The sequence below is a fragment of the Natator depressus genome, chromosome 5, assembly GCF_965152275.1.
Source record: "Natator depressus isolate rNatDep1 chromosome 5, rNatDep2.hap1, whole genome shotgun sequence".
Taxonomy (NCBI): Eukaryota; Metazoa; Chordata; order Testudines; family Cheloniidae; genus Natator; species Natator depressus.
In genome coordinates, this window is record NC_134238.1 from 122,171,750 (window position 1) to 122,192,622 (window position 20,873).

General features: G+C 52.0%; 2 protein-coding genes across 2 annotated transcripts; both read left to right on the forward strand.

The window, feature by feature from the left end:
- The first annotated feature begins 2,915 nt into the window (after positions 1 to 2,915).
- Positions 2,916 to 9,411, forward strand: LOC141987091 (perilipin-3-like). The gene is made up of 8 exons (XM_074952133.1): positions 2,916 to 2,955; positions 4,441 to 4,541; positions 5,178 to 5,373; positions 6,085 to 6,167; positions 6,273 to 6,558; positions 8,453 to 8,643; positions 8,821 to 8,943; positions 9,043 to 9,411. The coding sequence occupies exons 2-8, from the start codon at positions 4,488 to 4,490 to the stop codon at positions 9,409 to 9,411; spliced, it is 1,302 nt and encodes a 433-aa protein (XP_074808234.1). The 5' UTR covers positions 2,916 to 2,955; positions 4,441 to 4,487.
- Positions 9,412 to 11,037: 1,626 nt separating this feature from the next.
- Positions 11,038 to 18,417, forward strand: LOC141988003 (perilipin-3-like). The gene is given in 10 exon segments (XM_074953826.1): positions 11,038 to 11,045; positions 13,182 to 13,231; positions 14,639 to 14,739; positions 15,377 to 15,572; positions 16,276 to 16,358; positions 16,464 to 16,749; positions 17,461 to 17,481; positions 17,484 to 17,650; positions 17,828 to 17,941; positions 18,043 to 18,417. Coding segments are annotated over 10 exon segments (1,401 nt in total).
- Positions 18,418 to 20,873: the final 2,456 nt, after the last annotated feature.

Genomic DNA, 20,873 nt, shown 5'->3' on the forward strand with positions numbered 1-20,873 from the left:
ACCTTAAAAACTTCAAAGGAAGGAGATTCCACCACCTTCCTAGGTAACACATTCCAGTGCTTCACCACCTTCCTAGTGAAAAAGTTTTTTCCTAATATCCAAACTAAACCTCCCCCACTGCAACTTGAGACCATTGATCCTTGTTCTGCAATCTATACCACTGAGAACAGTCTAGACCCATCCTCTTTGGAACTCCCTCTCAGGTAGTTGAAAGCAGCTATCAAATCCCGCCCCCCCCCCCCCATTCTTCTCTTCTGCAGACTAAACAATTCCAGTTTCCTCAACCTCTCCTCATAAGTCATGTGTTCCAGTCCCCTAAACATTTTTGTTGCCCTCTGCTGGGCACTTTCCAATTTTTTCACATCCTTTTTGTATCGTAGGGCCCAAAACTGGAGATAGTACTCCAGATGAGGCCTCACCAATGTAGAATAGAGGGGAACAATCATGTCTGTCGATTTGCTGGCAATGCCCCTATTTACACAGCCCAAAATGTCATTGGCCATCTTGGCAACAAGGGCACACTGTTGACTCATAGCCAGCTTCTTGTCCACTGTAACCTCGAGGTCCTTTTCTGCAGAAAAGTCAGAAACTCCCTAATTGACAGGGAGCGATCACTGAGGCTAATTTGCCTGTGTAACTGGAAGTGTGTTACATACCCTGCTGTGTTCTGGATTAACAGAGGACCCTCCAACACACTAGCTAGGTGGAGCCCTGCTGGGGTGAGTAAAGGTCCTAGCCTGCTCCTTTTAGGGATATGGAAGAGTAAGTGCAGACTTCAGGAGTGCTGGTCAGCTAACGTGACTTCTGTGTTCAAGCCCAGTGAAGCTCTTTCCTCTTTAGTCCAAGTCTAATAAAATGTGTGATGTCAATGAGTGGATTTCACATCAACAGATATTAGCTTCAAACTTGGATAGAAGTGGGAGCTGGATTTTCTTTACAGCATGAAGAACATTGCAGCCTACGTTTCCTGAGCGCAGCCCCTGCAGCTAATCTTTCCGTAGAGAAGGAGCGGTTCTAGCACATCCCCAGGCCAGGGTCAGACCATAGAAACCTGATCGAAAATGTTGCTGCCCCAGTCTCAAGTTATATAAAGCAAATGCAGTGACTGACTAACCCACTGGGTGCAGTATTTATGGCACAAGGAGCAGTGAGTTATTTCAGCAAACCCCAAACCAACGGGCTCGAGTGTTTAATCCAAAGGCCTGTTGGAGGATCCAAGGTGTGAGCATAGAGATCACACCAGCTACACCCCAATGGTCTGAATATTAGAAGGAGGAATGGGAAAAGGAAAGAGATGCTGCCTGCCCCCAGCTGGCTTTCTCTCCTGGGTGGCACCCTCTGGATAATTAGTGATTGTAGCTGTAGATCCCAGGTAGGAAGACTTGTAGTGTGCTCTCAACATGGTTGGGCTTGCTGCTTCTGCTGGCTGCCTGTGTGGGAGGGCTATGGATGGGAAGGTGGTTTCTAAGTCCTGAGCATGCAATGGTCTCTCTGTGCTAGGGATACTTGCACCTGTGCAGAGCCCTCTGGAACTCAGCTACTCTTCCCAACTGCCTGTTGAAGTTCCTGGGGTCTGAGTAAATGCAGGGGCTGGTTTGTGCAGGGCTCATTGCAGAATCAGGGACTAACTCTGGCCCTGGCAGCCACTGAAGCTGAAGATCGTGTGTCTGGATGGAGGCCCACCCACGTCCCTCTGTGGGACAGACACATGGGTATGAACATCTCGGCTTGCTTTAAAGGAGTGAGGTGAGCACCTGCCTCAGCCACAGGCCACTGTCACTCTGCTCAGCTGCTCCAGGCATTTGCACTCCCTGCTTTGATTTTACTCCCTGTGTGAAGGGTGATGGGGAAGTTATGGGACGAAGTTATGCCTGGCGTGATCTGCTGTCACGCTGGCTGGGAAGGACCCTGGTACTGAAGTAACTAGGCCAGGAATGATAATGGGGAGAGGGCAGAGCCGAGCATAGTGGCTATAACTGACACCCCCCCCCCCAAACTTTGCCCTGAGCTTGTCTCCCCACTTAGTGCTTCCCTGTGGCGGTGTCACCCCCAGCATCTGCCCAAATGCTCCCCTGATGCCCCCTGAGCCTGGGGGTTCCATGTATCGAACTGACACTTATATTGGAACTGCTCACTGCACTCAGTCTTTAACCCCTTATTGCCCAGTGTGGGGCAACTAACTCTCTTTGCGGTTCTGGGCCTAACTCACTTAGGCCTTGCAATGCTGAGAGGAGCAATAGCTAAATACCTTTAAAAATCTGTGCCATGTTCTCTTCCCTGGACAAGTCAACCAACAGGAAAGCTATAAATGAACTGAGGAAGCAACTTGTACCAGCTGGGCCAGAATAACTTCGCCAGCCTCTTCTGGAGTGGGCAACAAAGGAAAATAATACAACAGCTATCAGCACTCTCCTCTCTTAGATGGTTTTACTGACAAAAAACCTTCTACACTGAAAATGTTACCAGGGAAAAGGAGTGTAAAGGCGCTCTTCAGAGAGAACAGCTGGAGCACTCTGAGAATATGAAGCATTCTTATTATTTGTATTACCGTAGCATTTCGAAGCCAAAATCAGAACTGGAATCCCATCGTGCTAGGTACTGTCTTAACACAGAGTAAAAGGCCTGCCCCAAACAGCTCATAATCTGAAACTAGGTTTCCAGCCCTCCAGGATTGTCCTGAACTCTCCAGGAATTAAAGATTAATCTTTAATTAAAGATTGTCATGTGATGGGACCTCCAGGAACACATCCAAGCAAGATTGGCAACTCTGAAGCCCTGTAACTTTTCAGAGGCTCACAGCCCTCACTGGGCAAAGTAGAGAATGCAGCTGTGTGATTGGTCTCCAGAGCTGTCTGTCAAGTGTGTCCAGCCCCATGATGACATCATCACAGGAATATAATGGCTGAGGGGGGGTAAATCCAAGTATCGGCAAAGGATTAGTAGTGTGGAAGTTTGGTAAGATGTGTGCTTAATCTTTATGCTATGTCTTAAGTTCTGGGGGTGTTTAGATGGGGGCTTTTTCTTACCCAGAGTATGACCCAATGTCTTGCCTGATGGTCAGTAGTGGCTAGGATTGAATGGTCACAAGCTCTCAGCTACTTTCAGTTCTTGGTAGCTGTTCTTGTGTAAAGCATTTCTAGCTGAGTCTTCTGAGCAAACAGTTTCCTTCCCTGGACTATCTGCCTTCCAGACTGGGAGGCTTTAATTAATGGTATGTTCTAAGAAGTGGAGGCTTCCCTAGAGAAGAATAGAATATTTAACAAGGAGAATTAAATTAGGGCTTGGACTATGGGAAAACTCTCCACTCACCTCTCTACCTGAGCTAAGCTATGCTGTTCCCATTCAGGGATGGGGATTGGGACTTCTGGCTGTGGTCTGAGTTCTGGCTTGTCCTAAAGATTTGCAGGTGATAACACTTGACTGAGGTGGCTGATTCAGCTGAGATTGGAGTACTGGGTCATCAATATGTATCTGAAACAGATAATGCAGGAAACACTAAAGGAAAACAGGCCTGGTGCCTTCCCATAAGGGAAATGTTTCCTGGCCCTAGCTTTCTAGTTAGTGGTCTCACTCTCCTCTCTAGGGGTGATGGTGTCAATTTCCCTGAACTGGAATCTCTTTCTTTACCAGACCAGTCTCTAACTGACAATAGAAAATATTTGTATTTTTACTAGCTAAATTGGCTGCTGTAGTGGGCATCTCCTATGTAGACTCTTAGACACTAAGGTCAGAAGGGACCATTATGATCATCTCCTATGTAATTCAGTATCCAGGGAGACTCCTACACTACTCACTCTAGAGGTCCCTGAAGGCTCACCAATGATATCTTCTCAATTCAGTGTTCTGTGTGTGTAGTCACTGGCTACTATCGTCAGCAGGGTAACTTCTGTCAGTGATTGTACTCTGGGACAAATGGAATTATCCCTGGTATAACCTGGGAAAAGACGAAACTAGGAGGGTGCCTCTGAGCTTTGCAGGTGTCCTGGTGCTCCCCTTGGGAGGCATTGTTGGGTCCAGAAGTCTGAGGAGAAGCTTTGGGAGTGTGTAACACCAACAGACCCTGGTGATGGGCAGGATCAAACCTGGGACTTCTGGAGCTAAATGCATGAGCCTCTGCTGCATGAGCTAAAAGCCATAAGGCTCTTAGCTAAGACTGTAAAGCCGATGCGTTAATCTCTGCCTCTCTAACTGGTTCTGGTGCTACGAGATGGGACAGAAGAACACACCCACAAGGTGTGTGGATTACAAGTGCATCCCTGGACTTGAGGAACTGGCTGTCTCTGAGCCTGCCTTAGATCAAAGGTTTAAGGCCCTGGCCTGTTCTCTGTACAGAGAGACTTACTGCAGGGGGACAACCTGGTCTGGCTCTTGGAGAAAACGGACCAGGAGCAGCTCTCTTGGTGTTCCTACACACATTGATTTCACTGGTTCCTGCTGTAGCCACTCAATATTCCTTTTTGGGTCTTGCAGGGACATCTCACTCCACCATGTCTGCTAAGGAAAATGAACCACAGGTGGAGATCCAGGCAGAGGAGCAACAGGTGGGTCCCTCCTGGGGAGGCAGGTGTGCTTGGCAGCTGGCAGGTCTGTTCTAGCTTGAATGTCTCCACTGCTGGAGACAGGGACTCGTAACCACAATACTAGCTAATGCTCCAAGTTCTAGTTCTCAGAGTGCCGTAGTCACTGCCCACAAGTGCCCCTTGAATCCAGGAGGAGCACCAGCACTGGTGACCCTGTGAATGCTCTCTGCACTAAAACACCGGCAAATCCCGCTGATAGCAATGCCCAGTGGGGGCACTGTACCGGGTGCTGGACCGAGACATGGTTCCTGATTGGGAGAGACTGCACTTGGAAAGACAAAAGGTCTCTCCATTCCTGCTCTCATTGATGGAACGAGATCGTGACACAGTTCTGTTTTGTTGGTGGGCGTGCCAGGATGGAAACGGCGTTCCTGAGACCTTGCTGAATATAGGCAGCTGTTCCAGTGGGACCAGGCTTCTGGGTGTGTAACTAATGTCACAGGCAGGCCACTGAACCCCTGCTGACAGGGACAGGAGACTGCCTAACTCTGAGGACTGTCTCCTGCAGAATCAGTAGTTGTAGAGGGAAAGAGACAGGAGGGGCACCTTGACAAGCCAGGAGCTCTTCCTCAGCTGACTCCTCTTTCCCTCCCTCAGACTGCAGGGGACAGGGTGGCTGGCCTGCCCTTGGTCAGCTCTGCCTGTGAGATGGCCTCTGCCAGCTACGCTGCCACCAAAGAGACCCACCCAGCCATCAAAGCGGTCTGTGAGGTGGCAGAGACAGGGGTGAGGGCCATCACGTCTGCTGCCATCACCGGGGCACGGCCCATCCTGGACCAGCTGGAGCCACAGCGTGAGTAAGGGAGGGGAGGCTGGAACACTCGTGGGTGTGTGGTGGGGGAGGTGGGTCTGGGGGCAGGCTCAGCCTACAGTGGCTCTAGGCCCACTACTGAGCTTGGCCTCCAACTGGCAGCAAACAGAATCCAGACTCCCTTCTCATGCTCCCCTGAACTCGGCTAGCTCCTGGACGTGATCTGGCCAAGGCATTGGCCTTGCGCGGAGCGGCTCTGACGGCTGCAGCAGCTGCTAGTGGGGACTCTTGCTCAGGTACCGGTGCTGAGCTGGGCCAGCCTAGAGGCAGGCAGTGCCCAGGCACAATCCCTGGTGTGCGTGGCTGGCCCAGTACCACACAGCCACATGCACTGTGTATGGCACCTAATGCCATGGAGCAATACCTGCTAGAGGGCAAAGGAAGCAGCTCCAATGCTGAAGGGATCTGAGCCCATTGCAGGCACTGGAGACTCCTGAAACCCTCTAGGAGAAGCTGGGGGTGGATGAACAGATGGCTGGCAGCCGGATCTCCTGAGTGCTAAGCCTGACGCTGACCCAGACTGGCTCCATAGCCTTGGGCAACTTGCCCAACCCCTCTTCCTTGGCTTTCTCATCAGTAACCTGGGGATATTTGCTTTGGAACACCAGTCCTCCAGTGTACACAGATTAGCAGCCCCACGAGATCTGTGCACGTGAAGGAATTAAGGGAACGAGTTCTGTGGTTGTGTTTCAGTTGCAGCAGCCAATGAATATGCCTGTCGGGGTCTGGACAGACGGGAGGAGCAGCTGCCCATCCTGCAGCAGCCGATTGAGAAGGTAACCACAGGAGTGTCATGGCTGGTCCTGGAACAGGATGAGGCTGTGGGCCCTTCACTTCCGCTAGGTGTTCAGTGACCTCTCTTCTGACCCCTTTTCCTCTAGGTGGCTTTGGATGCCCAAGACCTTGTGCGTGCCACAGTGGTGGGTGCCCAGGATGCAGTCTGCAGCACGGTCACTGAGGCCAAGGATGCAGTGACCAGCATGGTGGGCGTGGCCCAAGGGGCTGTCCAGGAGAGCGTGGAGGTGACCAAATCCGCTGTGACCAGCAGCATGAGCACAGTGATGGCCTCCACTATGGGGCAGATGGCTGCGAGTGGCATAGACACAGCATTGGGGAAATCTGAGCAGCTGGTGGACTACTGTCTCCCCATGACAGAGGAGGAGCTTGGTAAGATCCCCTCTCCTGAATACAAACCAATGTGACCCTGGTGTCTTGGGGCGTGGCTTGGACTCGGTGTTCACAGCTGATCTGCCAAAAGAGCCACCTCTCCTTCAGGCTTCCTTGCAACTTAGCTTGGCTACTAGCCCTCCCCTTGTTCCTTCTTGTTGGGCCCTCTGCTAGCCATGTCGTCTGGCTCTGACGCTGCTCCCTGTGCAGCTTCCCGCTGCCTTACTGGTCGGTGCTGCAGAGCATTCAAACCTGCCCTGGGAAAGATTCCATCGGTCACAAGCTTTGGGAGGGCTGAACACATCCCTGCCTTGTATCCTGGCCCTGCCAACTGGTGGTGCAAGTAGATTTTAATTATTACCAGTACAGCGACTCATGGGAGGGACCCTAAAGTCGGGGGGGGGGGGCACATGATTCCCCCCCAAATGACCCCACCCTGCCTTGTGCAGGGGGGCCCTACAGACCCCAGACAGGAGATGCAACTACGTGGAAGGGCTGGTGGGGGGGCCAGCTGGGGGCGGTACAGCCACACCGGAGGAGCTGCCAGCATTCTGCTCCTTTCGCTGCTGCGGTTCCTGAGAGCCCTGCAGTTTTCAGTGGATACTGAACGTCATTCCAGTACGTCATACTGTTAGCCGATGGCCAGGGATGTTTGGTGAGGTGCCAGCTATGCCCGTTTATACCATCCGTGACTTTAACCGCTAGGACGCACTGTCCCTTTGCGGTGGGCAGCCCGGGCTAGGCTGACGGATGCCCCAAGGTCCTAACCACCCGTGACGTTAACTGCTAGAGCTCAGAGCTCCTTCGCAGCGGGCAGTCAGGATTGACTGACAGGTGCCCCAAGAGTCTGCCCCGTGGAGGCGGCACAACTCAACGCTAGGCTCTTAGTACTCTCACCTAATGGCCAGGCTTTATAGCCAAAACGGCTGAGGTTCTTTAATTGTGTTGGCTGCTTCACAGTAAACCAGAGAAACAAGTCAGGCTTATGCACAAATGGTTACCAAAATTTATTAAACTAGATTCTAATCATGTGGTTACAAAATTGCTAGTGCCTACTTATTTAAATGTAGAGATGTTACACACACAAACAAGTTACAAAACTGAAGCTACAATCCCAAAGAAAGAAAACAAAGTCTAGAGCTCTATTTCAAAATATGTGTACACTAAAGATAGGAGATCAGGTGTGCGTGCTTCTTACCCTCCTTGCATCTCTCGATTCCAGCGGTGCCAAGCCAGGATCGGTCACTCAATTCCGCGGAAAGACGAATAAGGGACAAGGCTTAGGGACCCTCTTAGCTGCAGAAGCCTTGGGAGGCTGTCACTTATCTGACCAGCAGATAGATAGTGAAAAGCACTCAAAAATCATGGTGCTGTAGGTCCCCTACTTATACCTCTGTACTCCTTTATTCTCTTTCTCCTTTCTTGTGCCAAATTGGGGCTGGTCTATCTGGGTGACGCCAGCTCTCGCAAGAGTAGTTTACACTTGCAAGGGAGAGAAACAATAAGTGTCAACTACTGGACATTCCTTTTATTAGGGTAAATATTTTCCCACCTAGGATGTTGTTGTGTGTGCATCATGCTGTTTTTAGTAGGGGCTAAGAGCCATGTCTGTCACAGCGCCTCTGCCTGCTGTGAGCCCAATTGTTGTATATGTTCCCAGTGGCACATTGTAGCAGCACACCTGTGCTTCTCTCAGCTTCAAAGGCTGTGCTGGAATTCATGTTAAGTGTCCTGTGGTTTTTGGCTCCCGTGTGTTTCCAGCAATGCTGGTCTGAGATGGGGGGCTGGCTGTCTGGCTACACATACCAGCAACAAATGTCAGGTACGCCGCACCATTAAGACCTTACTGGCTTGCTTGCACCACTGCTGCCAACTGACCCCTTCCCCCTTCCAGCTGAGCTTGCCACAACTCCCCTTGAGGGGCCTGGAGAGGCTCCTGCAGAGCAGCGGAGTTACTACGTGCGTCTGGGTTCCCTGTCGAGCACGCTGCGCCAGCGAGCCTACCAGCACGCCCTGGGCAAGATGAGACAAGCCAGGCAGCGCACCCTGGAGGCCCTCTCCCAGCTCCAGCAAATCATTGACCTGGTAGGAACACGACCCCTCTCCGCTGCCCTGTAGCTGCTGTGGGTCACGGTCTCTGCAGCCTCCCGTGCTCAGTGCTGCAGTAGTGCTGCCTGCCTGCTGCCCACACCTAGCTGTGGGAGAGCTTCCCTGGCCAGCCGCCTCCTGCTCTTCCCAGCTAACTGCCCTCTCCTCCTGCAGATCAACCATGCCAAGCAGGCTGTAGATCAGAAGCTTCACAATGGCCAGGACTGTCTGTACCAGATGTGGCTCCAGTGCTGCAGGGGGAAGTTGGAAGGGCAGGAGGAACCAGACTCCACAAAGGTATTCTCCTTCTCGCCCTGCCAGCCTTGCTCCAGTGAAATCCCCCCATGTGTAGGGGAAACTTGCAGATACTCCAGTCTCTCTTTCTCCTTCCATCAGGTTGAAGCTCAGGCTCTAGCCACGTCCCAGAGCCTCACCCAGCAACTGAAAACCACCTGCCTTACTCTCCTGGGCAGCATCCAGGGCCTTCCCAGCACTATCCAGGACAAGGCCCAGCAGGTCTCGAGCAGTATAGAAGAGCTCCAGGCCTCCTTCTCCAGTGCCGGCTGTTTCCAGGATCTGTCCAGCAGTGCCCTTGCCCGGAGTCGGGAGATCGTAACCAAGGCCCAGGAGTCCCTGGGGGAGCTGCTGGAATATGTGATGCAGAACATTCCCCTGGACTGGATCGTGGGACCCTTCACTCCTGCTGGAGACTCCCCACCATGTCCTGATGAGATGGTGGAGGAAGGAAAGAAGCTGGAGGCCTGAAGGGTTCCCCCTGCTGCTGGAAGGAATCCAGCTGAATTGCCTGCATAGCTAGTGTGGGGCCTCCTCACTAAGGCTGCAGTTCGGCTTTGGCAGACGGTGGACTGATGTCGGCTCTTCCTTCTGCAGAATTAAAGAACCTGAATGTCCTTTCCCAGGCACACTTCCCCAGAACCATTTGTTACAGGGTGGCCTCACTAGTCATGCAGGACGGCATCCCTTGCAGGGCTAGTCCTGCTTCTCTCAGGACATACATACAGCTGTCTTCCTCTGTACATAGGAAGTGCTCCTCAGCTCGATATTTTTACTAGCTTTGTACTAGGTAAAACTAGGGTTTGATGTCACAATAAACTGCAACTGTATTCAAATTCCTGTCTGCTTAATGTGATTCCCTCCCCGACTCGTATACGTTTGTACAGAGTACTGTACAGGCGACCCCATCCCCCTCTTCTCTCACACACACACACACCCCCCTTGCACCCACTTTTGTTTCCGGCAGGGCTCCAGAATGGCTGAGCTCATCTCCTTGGTAAAGGCATCTCTTCAGGTGCCTCCATTTGACACTCTTCCTTTGAGACTTTTCTCAGGTAGACGGCGGCAACAGCCCATTGAGAACACTCGTCTGTAGTGTTGCCTTACTACACACTGGAAGCCAGACTCTGAGACCAACTAACAGAGGGAAGAACCCAGGGTGTTAGGGCACTATGGCCTTCAGAGGAAATGGGGTGTGTGGAGAGCTGAGAACCTACTATTGGTAATGAGCGAAGTTAAAAGGGTCACATACAGTGGTGGGAGACTGCCGGCCCTTGCCTCTAATCCAGTGCAAGAAGCTCAACAGGTTGGAAGTGCCCAGGAAAAGAGATGGTGAATTGTTAAATCCCAGTTGCCTGGAGTTGTCAAAATGCACCCCTGCACACACACGCGCACACGCACAGGGAGACTAGCTGCAAGAAATAGAGCAGCAGATAGTCTTGCTGAAGCATGGATATCAGCAGGGAGGAAGGACGCAGGCTGGCTATTAGCCAGGCACCTGCCTAACCTTTCCTACTGCCTAGTGTAAACCTAGCCAGGCCAATAACCGTACAGGCACGTGGCTCAGGGTTGTGGGAGATCCATGATGGGACCAGTGCTGGGCTTGTAATGCATTTTCCTGAGAGCTTGTGTCTGTGCTTGAAGTCACAAGTGGGTAGTGGCATCTAGGCAGCTCCATCACTGTTGCTTACCCTAACTCAGGCTTGAGCTACTAAAAAGCTTCAGGCAAGACCATGTCTCCTGGGTTCAGCACTACAACAGCACCATGAGCAGGAATGGCTGTGTTGCTCTCAAGGATGGAGACTAGTAACCATAGTGGTGATGGAAGCAGCTCCTATGGCTGGTTATTCCTCATCTCATTGGACAGGGCCTGGCTTGTACTCCAAAGGACTGGGGATTGCAAGCTCTTCAAAGTCAGAAACTGCCTGACTGACAGGCTAACCTGCCTCTGCAACTGGAGGTGTGTTACAAACCCTGCTGTGTTCTGGATTAACAAAGGCCCCTACAACACACTCAGGGGGAAGAGTGAGTAAGAGCACTCGCTAGGTGGAGCCCTGCTGGGGTGAGTGAAGGTCATAGCCTGCTCCTTCTAGGGACATGGAAGAGTAAGTGCAGACTTTAGTAGTGCTGTTCAGCAAATGGGACTTCAGTGCTCAAGCCCAAGGACGCTCTTTAGTCCACATCTAATAAAATGTGTGAGGTGAATGAATGGATTTCACCTCAGCAGACATTGGCTTCAAACTTGGATAGAAGTAGTAGCTGGATTTTCTTTACACCATGAAGAACATTGCAGCCTGCATTTCCCGAGCGCAGCCCCTGCAGCTAATCCTTCCGTAGAGAAGGAGTGGTTGTAACATATGCCCGGCTAGGGTCAGAGGTAAGATACCCTATAGTAACTGGTGCTGGACCAGTCTTAAATTATATAAAGCAAATACAGTAACCGACTAACCCACCGGATGCAGTACTTATGGCTCAAGGAGCAGTGGGTTATTTCAGCAAACCCCAGGATGATCCACCAACAGGCTCAGGTATTTAATCCAAAGGCCTGTTGGAGGTTCCAAGGTGTGAGCATAGAGATCACACCAGCTACACCCCAATGGTCTGAATATTAGAAGGAGGAATGGGAAAAGGAAAAAGATGCTTCCTGCCCCCAGCTGGCTTTCTCTCCTGGGTGGCACCCTCTGGATAATTAGTGATTGTAGCTGTAGATCCCAGGTAGGAAGACTTGTAGTGTGCTCTTAACATGGTTGGGCTTGCTGCTTCTGCTGGCTGCCTGTGTGGGAGGGCTATGGATGGGAAGGTGGTTTCTAAGCCCTGAGCGTGCAATGGTCTCTCTGTGCTAGGGATACTTGCACCTGTGCAGAGCCCTCTGGAACTCAGCTACTCTTCCCAACTGCCTGTTGAAGTTCCTGGGGTCTGAGTAAATGCAGGGGCTGGTTTGTGCAGGGCTCATTGTAGAATCAGGGACTAACACTGCCCCACTCTGGCCCTTGCAGCCACTGAAGCTGAAGATCGTGTGTCTGGATGGAGGCCCACTCACATCCCTCTGTGGGACAGACACATGGGTATGAACATCTCGGCTTGCTTTAAAGGAGTGAGGTGAGCACCTGCCTCAGCCCCAAGCCTCTGTCACTCTGCTTAGCTGCTCCAGGCATTTGCACTCCCTGCTTTGATTTTACTCCCTGTGTGAAGGGTGATGGGGAGGTTATGGGACGAAGTTATGCCTGGTGTGATCTGCTGTCACTCTGGCTGGGAAGGACCCTGGCACTGAAGTAACTAGGCCAGGAATGATAATGGGGAGAGGGCAGAGCCGAGCATAGTGGCTATAACTGACACCCCCCCAAACTTTTCCCTGAGCTTGTCTCCCCACTTAGTCCTTCCCTGTGGCTGTGTCACCCCCAGCATCTGCCCAAATGCTCCCCTGATGCCCCCTGAGCCTGGGGGTTCCACGTATCGAACTGACACTTATATTGGAACTGCTAACTGCACTCAGTCTTTAACCCCTTATTGCCCAGTGTGGGGCAGCCTAACTCTCTTTGCGGTTCTGGGCCTAACTCACTTAGGCCTTGCAATGCTGAGAGGAGCAATAGCTAAATACCTTTAAAAACCTGTGCTACGTTCTCTTCCCTGGACAAGTCAACTAACAGGAAAGCTATAAATGAACTGAGGAAGCAACTTGTACCAGCTGGGCCAGAGTAACTTCGCCAGCCTCTTCTGGAGTGGGCAAGAAAGCAAAATAATACAACAGCTATCAGCACTCTCCTCTCCTAGAACTGTTTTACTGACAAAAAACCACCTACACTGAAAATGTTCCCAGGGAAATGGAGCGTAAAGGCGCTCTTCAGAGGGAACAACTGGAGCACTCTGAGAATATGAAGCATTCTTATTATTTGTATTACCGTAGCATTTCAAAGCCAAAATCAAAACTGGAATCCCATCGTGCTAGGTACTGTCTTAACACAGAGTAAAAGGCCTGCCCCAAACAGCTCATAATCTGAAATTAGGTTTGCCAGCCCGCCAGGATCGTTCTGGAGTCTCCAGGAACTAAAGATTGTCATGTGATGAGACCGCCAGGAACACATCCAACCAAGTTTGGCAACTCTGAAACCCTGTAACTTTTCAGAGGTTCACAGCCCTCACTGGGCAAAGTAGAGAATGCAGCTGTGTGATTGGTCTCCTGAGCTGTCTGTCAAGTGTGTCCAGCCCCATGATGACATCATCACAGGAATATAATGGCTGAGACCTGGGGGAGGTCTGAGTATTGGTGAAGGATTAGTAGTGTGGAAGTTTGGTAAGAGGTGTGGTTAAGCTATATCTCAGGCTCTGGGGGGTTTAGATGGCAGTTCTTAGCTACTTTCAGTGCTTGGTAGCTGTACTTGTGTAAAGCATTTCTAGCTGAGTCTTCTGAACAAACAGTCCAGGAAAGGAAACTGTCTGCCTTCCAGAGTGGGAGGCCTGGATTAATGGTATGTTCCAGGAGATGGAGGCTTCCCTAGAGGAGAATAGAATATTTAACAAGGAGAACTAAATTAGAGCCTGGACTATGAAAAACTCTCCACTCACCATTCTACCTGAGCTAAGCTATGCTGTTCCCACTCAGGGATGAGGATTGGGACTTCTGGTTGTGGTCTGAGTTTTGGCTTGTCATGACGATCTACAGGTGGAAACACTTGACTGAGGTGGCTGATTCAGCTGAGACTGGAGTGCTGGGTAACCAATATGTATCTGAAACAGGTAATGCAGGAAACACTAAAGGAAAACAGGCCTGGTGCCTTCCTATAAAGGCCCTAGCTTTCTAGTTAGTAGTCTCACTCTCGCCTCTAGGGGTGATGGTGTCAATTTACCTGAACTGGAATCTCTTTCTTTACCAGACCAGTCTTTAACTGACAATAGAAAATATTTGTATTTTTACCAGCTAAATTGGCTTTAAAATAACCAGCCTGCCATAGTGGGCATCTCCTACGTAGACTCATAGATATTAAGGCCAGAAAGGAGATGATCATAATAGTCCTATGTAATTCAGTATCCAGGGAGGCTCCTACACTACTCACTCAAGAGGTCCCTGAAGGCTCACCAGTGGTACCTTCTCAATTCAGTGTTCTGTGTGTGTAGTCAATGGCTACTACCTTCAGCAGGGTAACTTCTGTCAGTGATTGTACTCTGGGACAAATGGAATTAGCCCTGGTATTAACTGGGAAAAGACTAAACTAGGAGGGTGCCTCTGAGCTTTGCAGGTGTCCTGGTGCTTCCCTTGGGAGGCATTGTTGGGTCTAGAAGTCTGAGGAGAAGCTTTGGGAGTGTGTAACACTGATAGACACTGGTGATCGGCAGGATCAAACCTGGGACCTCTGGAGCTAAATGCATGAGCCTCCACTGCATGAGCTAAAAGCCACAAGGCTCTTAGCTAAGACTGTAGAGCTGATGCGTTAATCTCTGTCTCTCTAACTGGTCCTGGTGCCATGAGATGGGACAGAAGAACATACCCACAAGGTGTGTGGATTACAAGTGCATCCCTGGGTTTGAGGAACTGGCTGTCTCTGAGCCTGCCTTAGATCAAAGGTTTAAGGCCCTGGCCTGTTCTCTGTACAGAGAGACTTTCTACAGGGGGACAACCTGGTCTGGCTCTTGGAGAAAACGGACCGGGAGCAGCTCTCCTGGTGTTCCTACACAACATTGATTTCACTGGCTCCTGCTGTAGCCACTCAATATTCCTTTTTGGGTCTTGCAGGGACATCTCACTCCACCATGTCTGCTAAGGAAAATGAACCAGAGGTGGAGATCCAGGCAGAGGAGCAACAGGTGGGTCCCTCCTGGGGAGGCAGGTGTGCTTGGCAGCTAGCAGGGCTGTTCTAGCTTGAAGGTCTCCACTGCTGGAGACAGGGACTCGTAACCACAACACTAGCTAAATGCTCCAAGTTCTAGTTCTCAGAGTGCCGTAGTCACTGCCCACAAGTGCCCCCTGAATCCGGGAGGAGCACCAGCACTGGTGACCCTGTGAATGCTCTCTGCACTAGAACACCAGCAAATCCCGCTGATTGTAATGCCCAGTGGGGGCACTGTACCGGGTGCTGGACTGAGACATGGTTCCTGATTGGGAGAGACTGCACTTGGAAAGACAAAAGGTCTCTCCATTCCTGCTCTCACTGATGGAATGAGATCGTGACACAGTTCTGTTTTGTTGGTGGGCGTGCCAGGATGGAAACAGCGTTCCTGAGACCTTGCTGACTATAGGCAGCTGTTCCAATGGGACCAGGCTTCTGGGTGTGTAACGAATGTCACAGGCAGGCCACTGAACCCCTGCTGACAGGGACAGGAGACTGCCTAGCTCTGAGGACAGTCTGCTACAGAATCAGTAGTTGTAGAAGGAAAGAGACAGGAGGGGCACCTTGACAAGCCAGGAGCTCTTCCCCACCTGACTCCTCTTTCCTTCCCTCAGACTGCAGCAGACAGGGTGGCTGGCATGCCCTTGGTCAGCTCTGCCTGTGAGATGGCCTCTGCCAGCTACGCTGCCACCAAAGAGACCCACCCAGCCATCAAAGGTGTCTGTGAGGTGGCAGAGACTGGGGTGAGGGCCATCACCTCTGCTGCCATCAATGGGGCACGGCCCCTCCTGGCCCAATTGGAGCCACAGCGTGAGTAAGGGAAGGGAGGCTGGAACACTCCTGTGGGGGAGGTGGGTCTGGGGACAGGCTCAGCCTACAGTGGCTCTAGGCCCACTACTGAGCTTGGCCTCCAACTGGCAGCAAACAGAATCCACAGACTCCCTTCTCCTGCTCCCCTGAACTCGGCGAGCTCCTGGACGTGATCTGGCCAAGGCATTGGCGATGTGCGGAACAGCTCTGATGGCTGCAGCAGCTGCTGGTGAGGACTCTTGCTCAGGTACGAGCGGGGAGCTGGGCCAGCCTAGAGGCAGACAGTGCCCAGGCACAATCCCTGGTGTGCGTGCCTGGCCCAGTACCACACAGCCACATGCACTGTGTATGGCACCTAATGCCATGGAGTAATACCTGCTAGAGGGCACAGGAAGCAGCTCCAATGCTAAAAGGATCTGAGCCCATTGCAGGCACTGGAGACTCCTGAAACCCTCTAGGAGAAGCTGGGGGTGGATGAACAGATGGCTGGCAGCCGGATCTCCTGAGTGCTAAACCTGGCGCTGACCCAGACTGGCTCCATAGCCTTGGGCAACTTGCCCAACCCCTCTTCCTTGGTTTTCCCATCAGTAACCTGGGACACTTGCTTAGGAACACCAGTCCTCCAGTGTACACAGATTAGCAGCCCCACGAGATCTGTGCACGTGAAGGAATTAAGGGAACGAGTTCTGTGGTTGTGTTTCAGTTGCAGCAGCCAATGAATATGCCTGTCGGGGTCTGGACAGACTGGAGGAGCAGCTGCCCATCCTGCAGCAGCCGATTGAGAAGGTAACCACAGGAGTGTCACGGCTGGTCCTGGAGCAGGATGAGGCTGTGGGCCCTTCACTTCCGCTAGGTGTTCAGTGACCTGTCTTCTGACCCCTTTCCCTCTAGGTGGCTTTGGATGCCCAAGACCTCGTGCGTGCCACAATGGTGGGTGCCAAGGATGCAGTCTGCAGCATGGTCACTGAGGCCAAGGATGCAGTGACCAGCATGGTGGGCGTGGCCCAAGGGGCTGTCCAGGAGAGCGTGGAGGTGACCAAATCTGCCGTGACCAGCAGCATGAGCACAGTGATGGGCTCCAGCATGGGGCAGATGGCTGCCAGTGGCATAGACACAGCATTGGGGAAATCTGAGCAGCTGGTGGACTACTACCTCCCCATGACAGAGGAGGCGCTCGGTAAGAACCCCTCTGCTGAATACAAACCAATGTGACCCTGGTGTCTTTGGGCATGGCTTGGACTCACAGCTGTTCACAGTGCTCACAGCTGAGTTGCCAAAAGAGCCACCTCTCCCTCAGGTTAGCTTGGCTACTAACCCTCCCTTAGTTCCTTCATGCTGGGCCCTCTGCTCGCCCTGTCTGATGGCTCTGATGCTGCTCCCTGTGCAGCTACCTGCTGCCTTACTGGTTGGTGCTTCAGGGCATCCAAATGTGCCCCGGGACAGATTGCATCGGTCACAAGCTTTGGGAGGGCTGAACGCATCCCTGCCTTGTATCCTGGCCCTGTCAACCGGTGGTGCAAGTAGATTTTAACTCTTACCAGTACGGCGACTCATGGGAGGGATCCAAAAGGGCAGGGGGGGCACGTGACTCCCCCTAAACAACCGCACCCTGCCTTGTGCGGGAGACTCTACAGACTCCAGACAGGAATTGGAACTATGTGGAAGGGCTGGTGGGGAGCCAGCTGGGGGCGGTACAGCCACACCGGAGGAGGTGCCAGCATTCTGCTCCTTTCGCTGCTGTGGTTCCTGAGAGCCCTGCAGTTTTCACTGGATACCAAACGTCATTCCAGTACGTCATACCAGCAACAAATGTCTTAATGGTGCGGCGTACCTGACCTTACTGCCTTACTTGCACCACTGCTGCCAACTGACCCCTTTCCCCTTCCAGCTGAGCTTGCCACAACTCCCGTTGAGGGCCTGGAGAGGCTCCTGCAGAGCGGCGGAGTTACTACGTGCGTCTGGGTTCCCTTTCGAGCACGCTGCGCCAGCGAGCCTACCAGCACGCCCTGGGCAAGATGAGACAAGCCAGGCAGAGCACCCTGGAGGCCCTCTCCCAGCTCCAGCAAACCATTGACCTGGTAGGAACACGACCCCTCTCTCCTGCCCTGTAGCTGCTGTGGGTCACGGTCTCTGCAGCCTCCCGTGCTCAGTGCTGCAGTAGTGCTGCCTGCCTGCTGCCCACACCTAGCTGTGGGAGAGCTTCCCTGGCCAGCCGCCTCCTACTCTTCCCAGCTAACTGCCCTCTCCTCCTGCAGATCAAGCAGGCCGTAGATCAGAAGCTTCACAATGGCCAGGACCGTCTGTACCAGATGTGGCTCCAGTGCTGCAGGGGCAAGTTGGAAGGGCAGGAGGAACCAGACTCCGCAAAGGTATTCTCCTCCTTCTTGCCCTGAGAGACTTGCTCCAGTGAACTCTCCACATCTGTAGGGGAAACTTGCAGATACTCCCATCTCTCGCTTTCTCCTTCCAGCAGGTTGAAGCTCAGGCTCTAGCCACGTCCCAGAGCCTCACCCAGCAACTGACAACGACCTGCCTTACTCTCCTGGGCAGCATCCAGGGCCTTCCCAGCACTGTCCAGGACAAGGCCCAGCAGGTCTCGAGCAGTATAGAAGAGCTACAGGCCTCCTTCTTCTCCAGTGCCGGATGTTTCCACGATCTGTCCAGCCATACCCTTGCCCAGAGTCGGGAGATGGTGACCAAGGCCCAGGAGTCCCTGGATGAGCTGCTGGAATACGTGATGCAGAACATTCCCCTCGACTGGATCGTGGGACCCTTCACTCCCACTGGAGACTCCCCACCGTGTCCTAATGAGATGGTGGAGGAAGGAAAGAAGGTGGAGGCCTGAAGGGTTCCCCCTGCTGCTAGAAGGAATCCAGCTGAATTGCCTGCATAGCTAGTGTGGGGTCTCCTCGCTGAGGCCGCAGTTCTGCTTTGGCAGATGGTGGACTGAGGTCAGCTCTTCCTTCTGCAGAATTAAAGAACATAAATGTCATTTCCCAGGCCCACTTACCCAGAACCATGTATTACCGGTTACAGGGTGGCATCACTAGTCATGCAGGACTGCATCCCTTGTAGGGCTAGTCTGCTTCTCTCAGGACATACATACAGCTGTCTTCCTCTGTACATAGGAAGTGCTCCTGAGCTTGATATTTTCCCTAGCTTTGTAATGTGTAAAACTAGGGTTTAATGTCACAATAAACTGCAGCTGCATTCAAATTCCTGTCTGCTTAATATGATTCCCTCCCCGACTCGTGCTCTATACAAACGTATACTGTACAGGTGACCCCACCCCCTTCTTCTCACACACACACCCCTTGCACCCACTTTTTTTTCTGGCAGGGCTCCAGAATGGCTGAGCTCATCTCCTTGGTGAAGGCATCTCTTCAGGTGCCTCCATTTGACACTCTTCCATTGAGACTTTTCTCAGGTAGAAGGCGGCAACAGCCCACTGAGAATACCCACTGGAAGCCAGACGAGTAGCAAGGCAACATTAGACTCTGAGACCAAATAACAGAGGGAAGAACCCAGAGTGTTAGGGCACTATGGCCTTGAGAGGAAATGGGGTGTGTGGAGAACTGAGAACCTACTATTGGTAATGAGCGAAGTTAAAAGGGTCACATACAGTGGTGGGAGACTGCCGGCCCTTGCCTCTAATCCAACCTGTTGAGCTTCTTGCACTGGAAGTGTCCAGGAAAAGAGATGGTGAATTGTTAAATCCCAGTTGCCTGGAGTTGTCAAAACGCACCCCTGCGTGCACACACAGGGAGACTAGCTGCAAGAGAGAGCAGCAGACAGTCTTGCTGAAGCATGGACATCAGCCAGCCGGTGTCCTTCCTCCTTGCCATTAGCCAAGCACCTGCCTAACCTTTCCTACTGCCTACTGTAAACCTAGCCAGGCCAATAACTGTACAGGCACGTGGCTCAGGGTTGTGGGAGATCCATGATGGGACCAGTGCTGGGCTTGTAATGCATTTTCCTGAGAGCTTGTGTCTGTGCTTGAAGTCACAAGTGGGTAGTGGCATCTAGGCAGCTCTATCACTGTTGCTTATCCTAACTCGGGCTTGAGCTATTAAGAAGCTTTAGGCAAGACCATGTCTCCTGGGTTCAGCTCTACAACAGCACCATGAGCAGGAATGGCTGTGTTGTTCTCAAAGATGGAGACTAGTAACCATAGTGGTGATGGAAGCAGCTCCCATGGCTGGTTACTCCTCATCTCATTGGACAGGGCCTGGCTTGTACTCCAAAGGACTGGGGATTGCAAGCTCTTCAAAGTCAGAAACTGCCTGACTGACAGGCTAACCTGCCTCTGCAACTGGAGGTGTGTTACAAACCCTGCTGTGTTCTGGATTAACAAAGGCCCCTACAACACACTCAGGGGGAAGAGTGAGTAAGAGCACTCGCTAGGTGGAGCCCTGCTGGGGTGAGTGAAGGTCATAGCCTGCTCCTTCTAGGGACATGGAAGAGTAAGTGCAGACTTTAGTAGTGCTGTTCAGCAAATGGGACTTCAGTGCTCAAGCCCAAGGACGCTCTTTAGTCCACATCTAATAAAATGTGTGAGGTGAATGAATGGATTTCACCTCAGCAGACATTGGCTTCAAACTTGGATAGAAGTAGTAGCTGGATTTTCTTTACACCATGAAGAACATTGCAGCCTGCATTTCCCGAGCGCAGCCCCTGCAGCTAATCCTTCCGTAGAGAAGGAGTGGTTGTAACATATGCCCGGCTAGGGTCAGAGGTAAGATACCCTATAGTAACTGGTGCTGGACCAGTCTTAAATTATATAAAGCAAATACAGTAACCGACTAACCCACCGGATGCAGTACTTATGGCTCAAGGAGCAGTGGGTTATTTCAGCAAACCCCAGGATGATCCACCAACAGGCTCAGGTATTTAATCCAAAGGCCTGTTGGAGGTTCCAAGGTGTGAGCATAGAGATCACACCAGCTACACCCCAATGGTCTGAATATTAGAAGGAGGAATGAGAAAAGGAAAAAGATGCTTCCTGCCCCCAGCTGGCTTTCTCTCCTGGGTGGCGCCTTCTGGATCATTAGTGATTGTAGATCCCAGGTAGGAAGACTTGTAGTGTGCTCTCAACATGGTTGGGCTTGCTGCTTCTGCTGGCTGCCTGTGTGGGAGGGCTATGGATGGGAAGGTGGTTTCTAAGCCCTGAGCATGCAATGGTCTCTCTGTGCTGGTGTTACTTGCACCTGTGCAGAGCTCTCTGGAACCCAGCTACTCTTCCCAACTGCCTGTTGAAGTTACTGGGGGTCTGAGTATCATAGAATATCAGGGTTGGAAGGG

What these genes read in the sequence shown, in the direction of transcription:
- LOC141987091 (XM_074952133.1), top strand. Translation starts at nt 4,488, where the DNA reads ATGTCTGCTAAGGAAAATGAACCACAGGTGGAGATCCAGGCAGAGGAG. An exon ending in TGCAGCAGCCGATTGAGAAG is followed by an intron (nt 6,168 to 6,272) that starts GTAACCACAGGA and finishes CTTTTCCTCTAG; the next exon opens with GTGGCTTTGGATGCCCAAGA. An exon ending in AGGAACCAGACTCCACAAAG is followed by an intron (nt 8,944 to 9,042) that starts GTATTCTCCTTC and finishes TCCTTCCATCAG; the next exon opens with GTTGAAGCTCAGGCTCTAGC.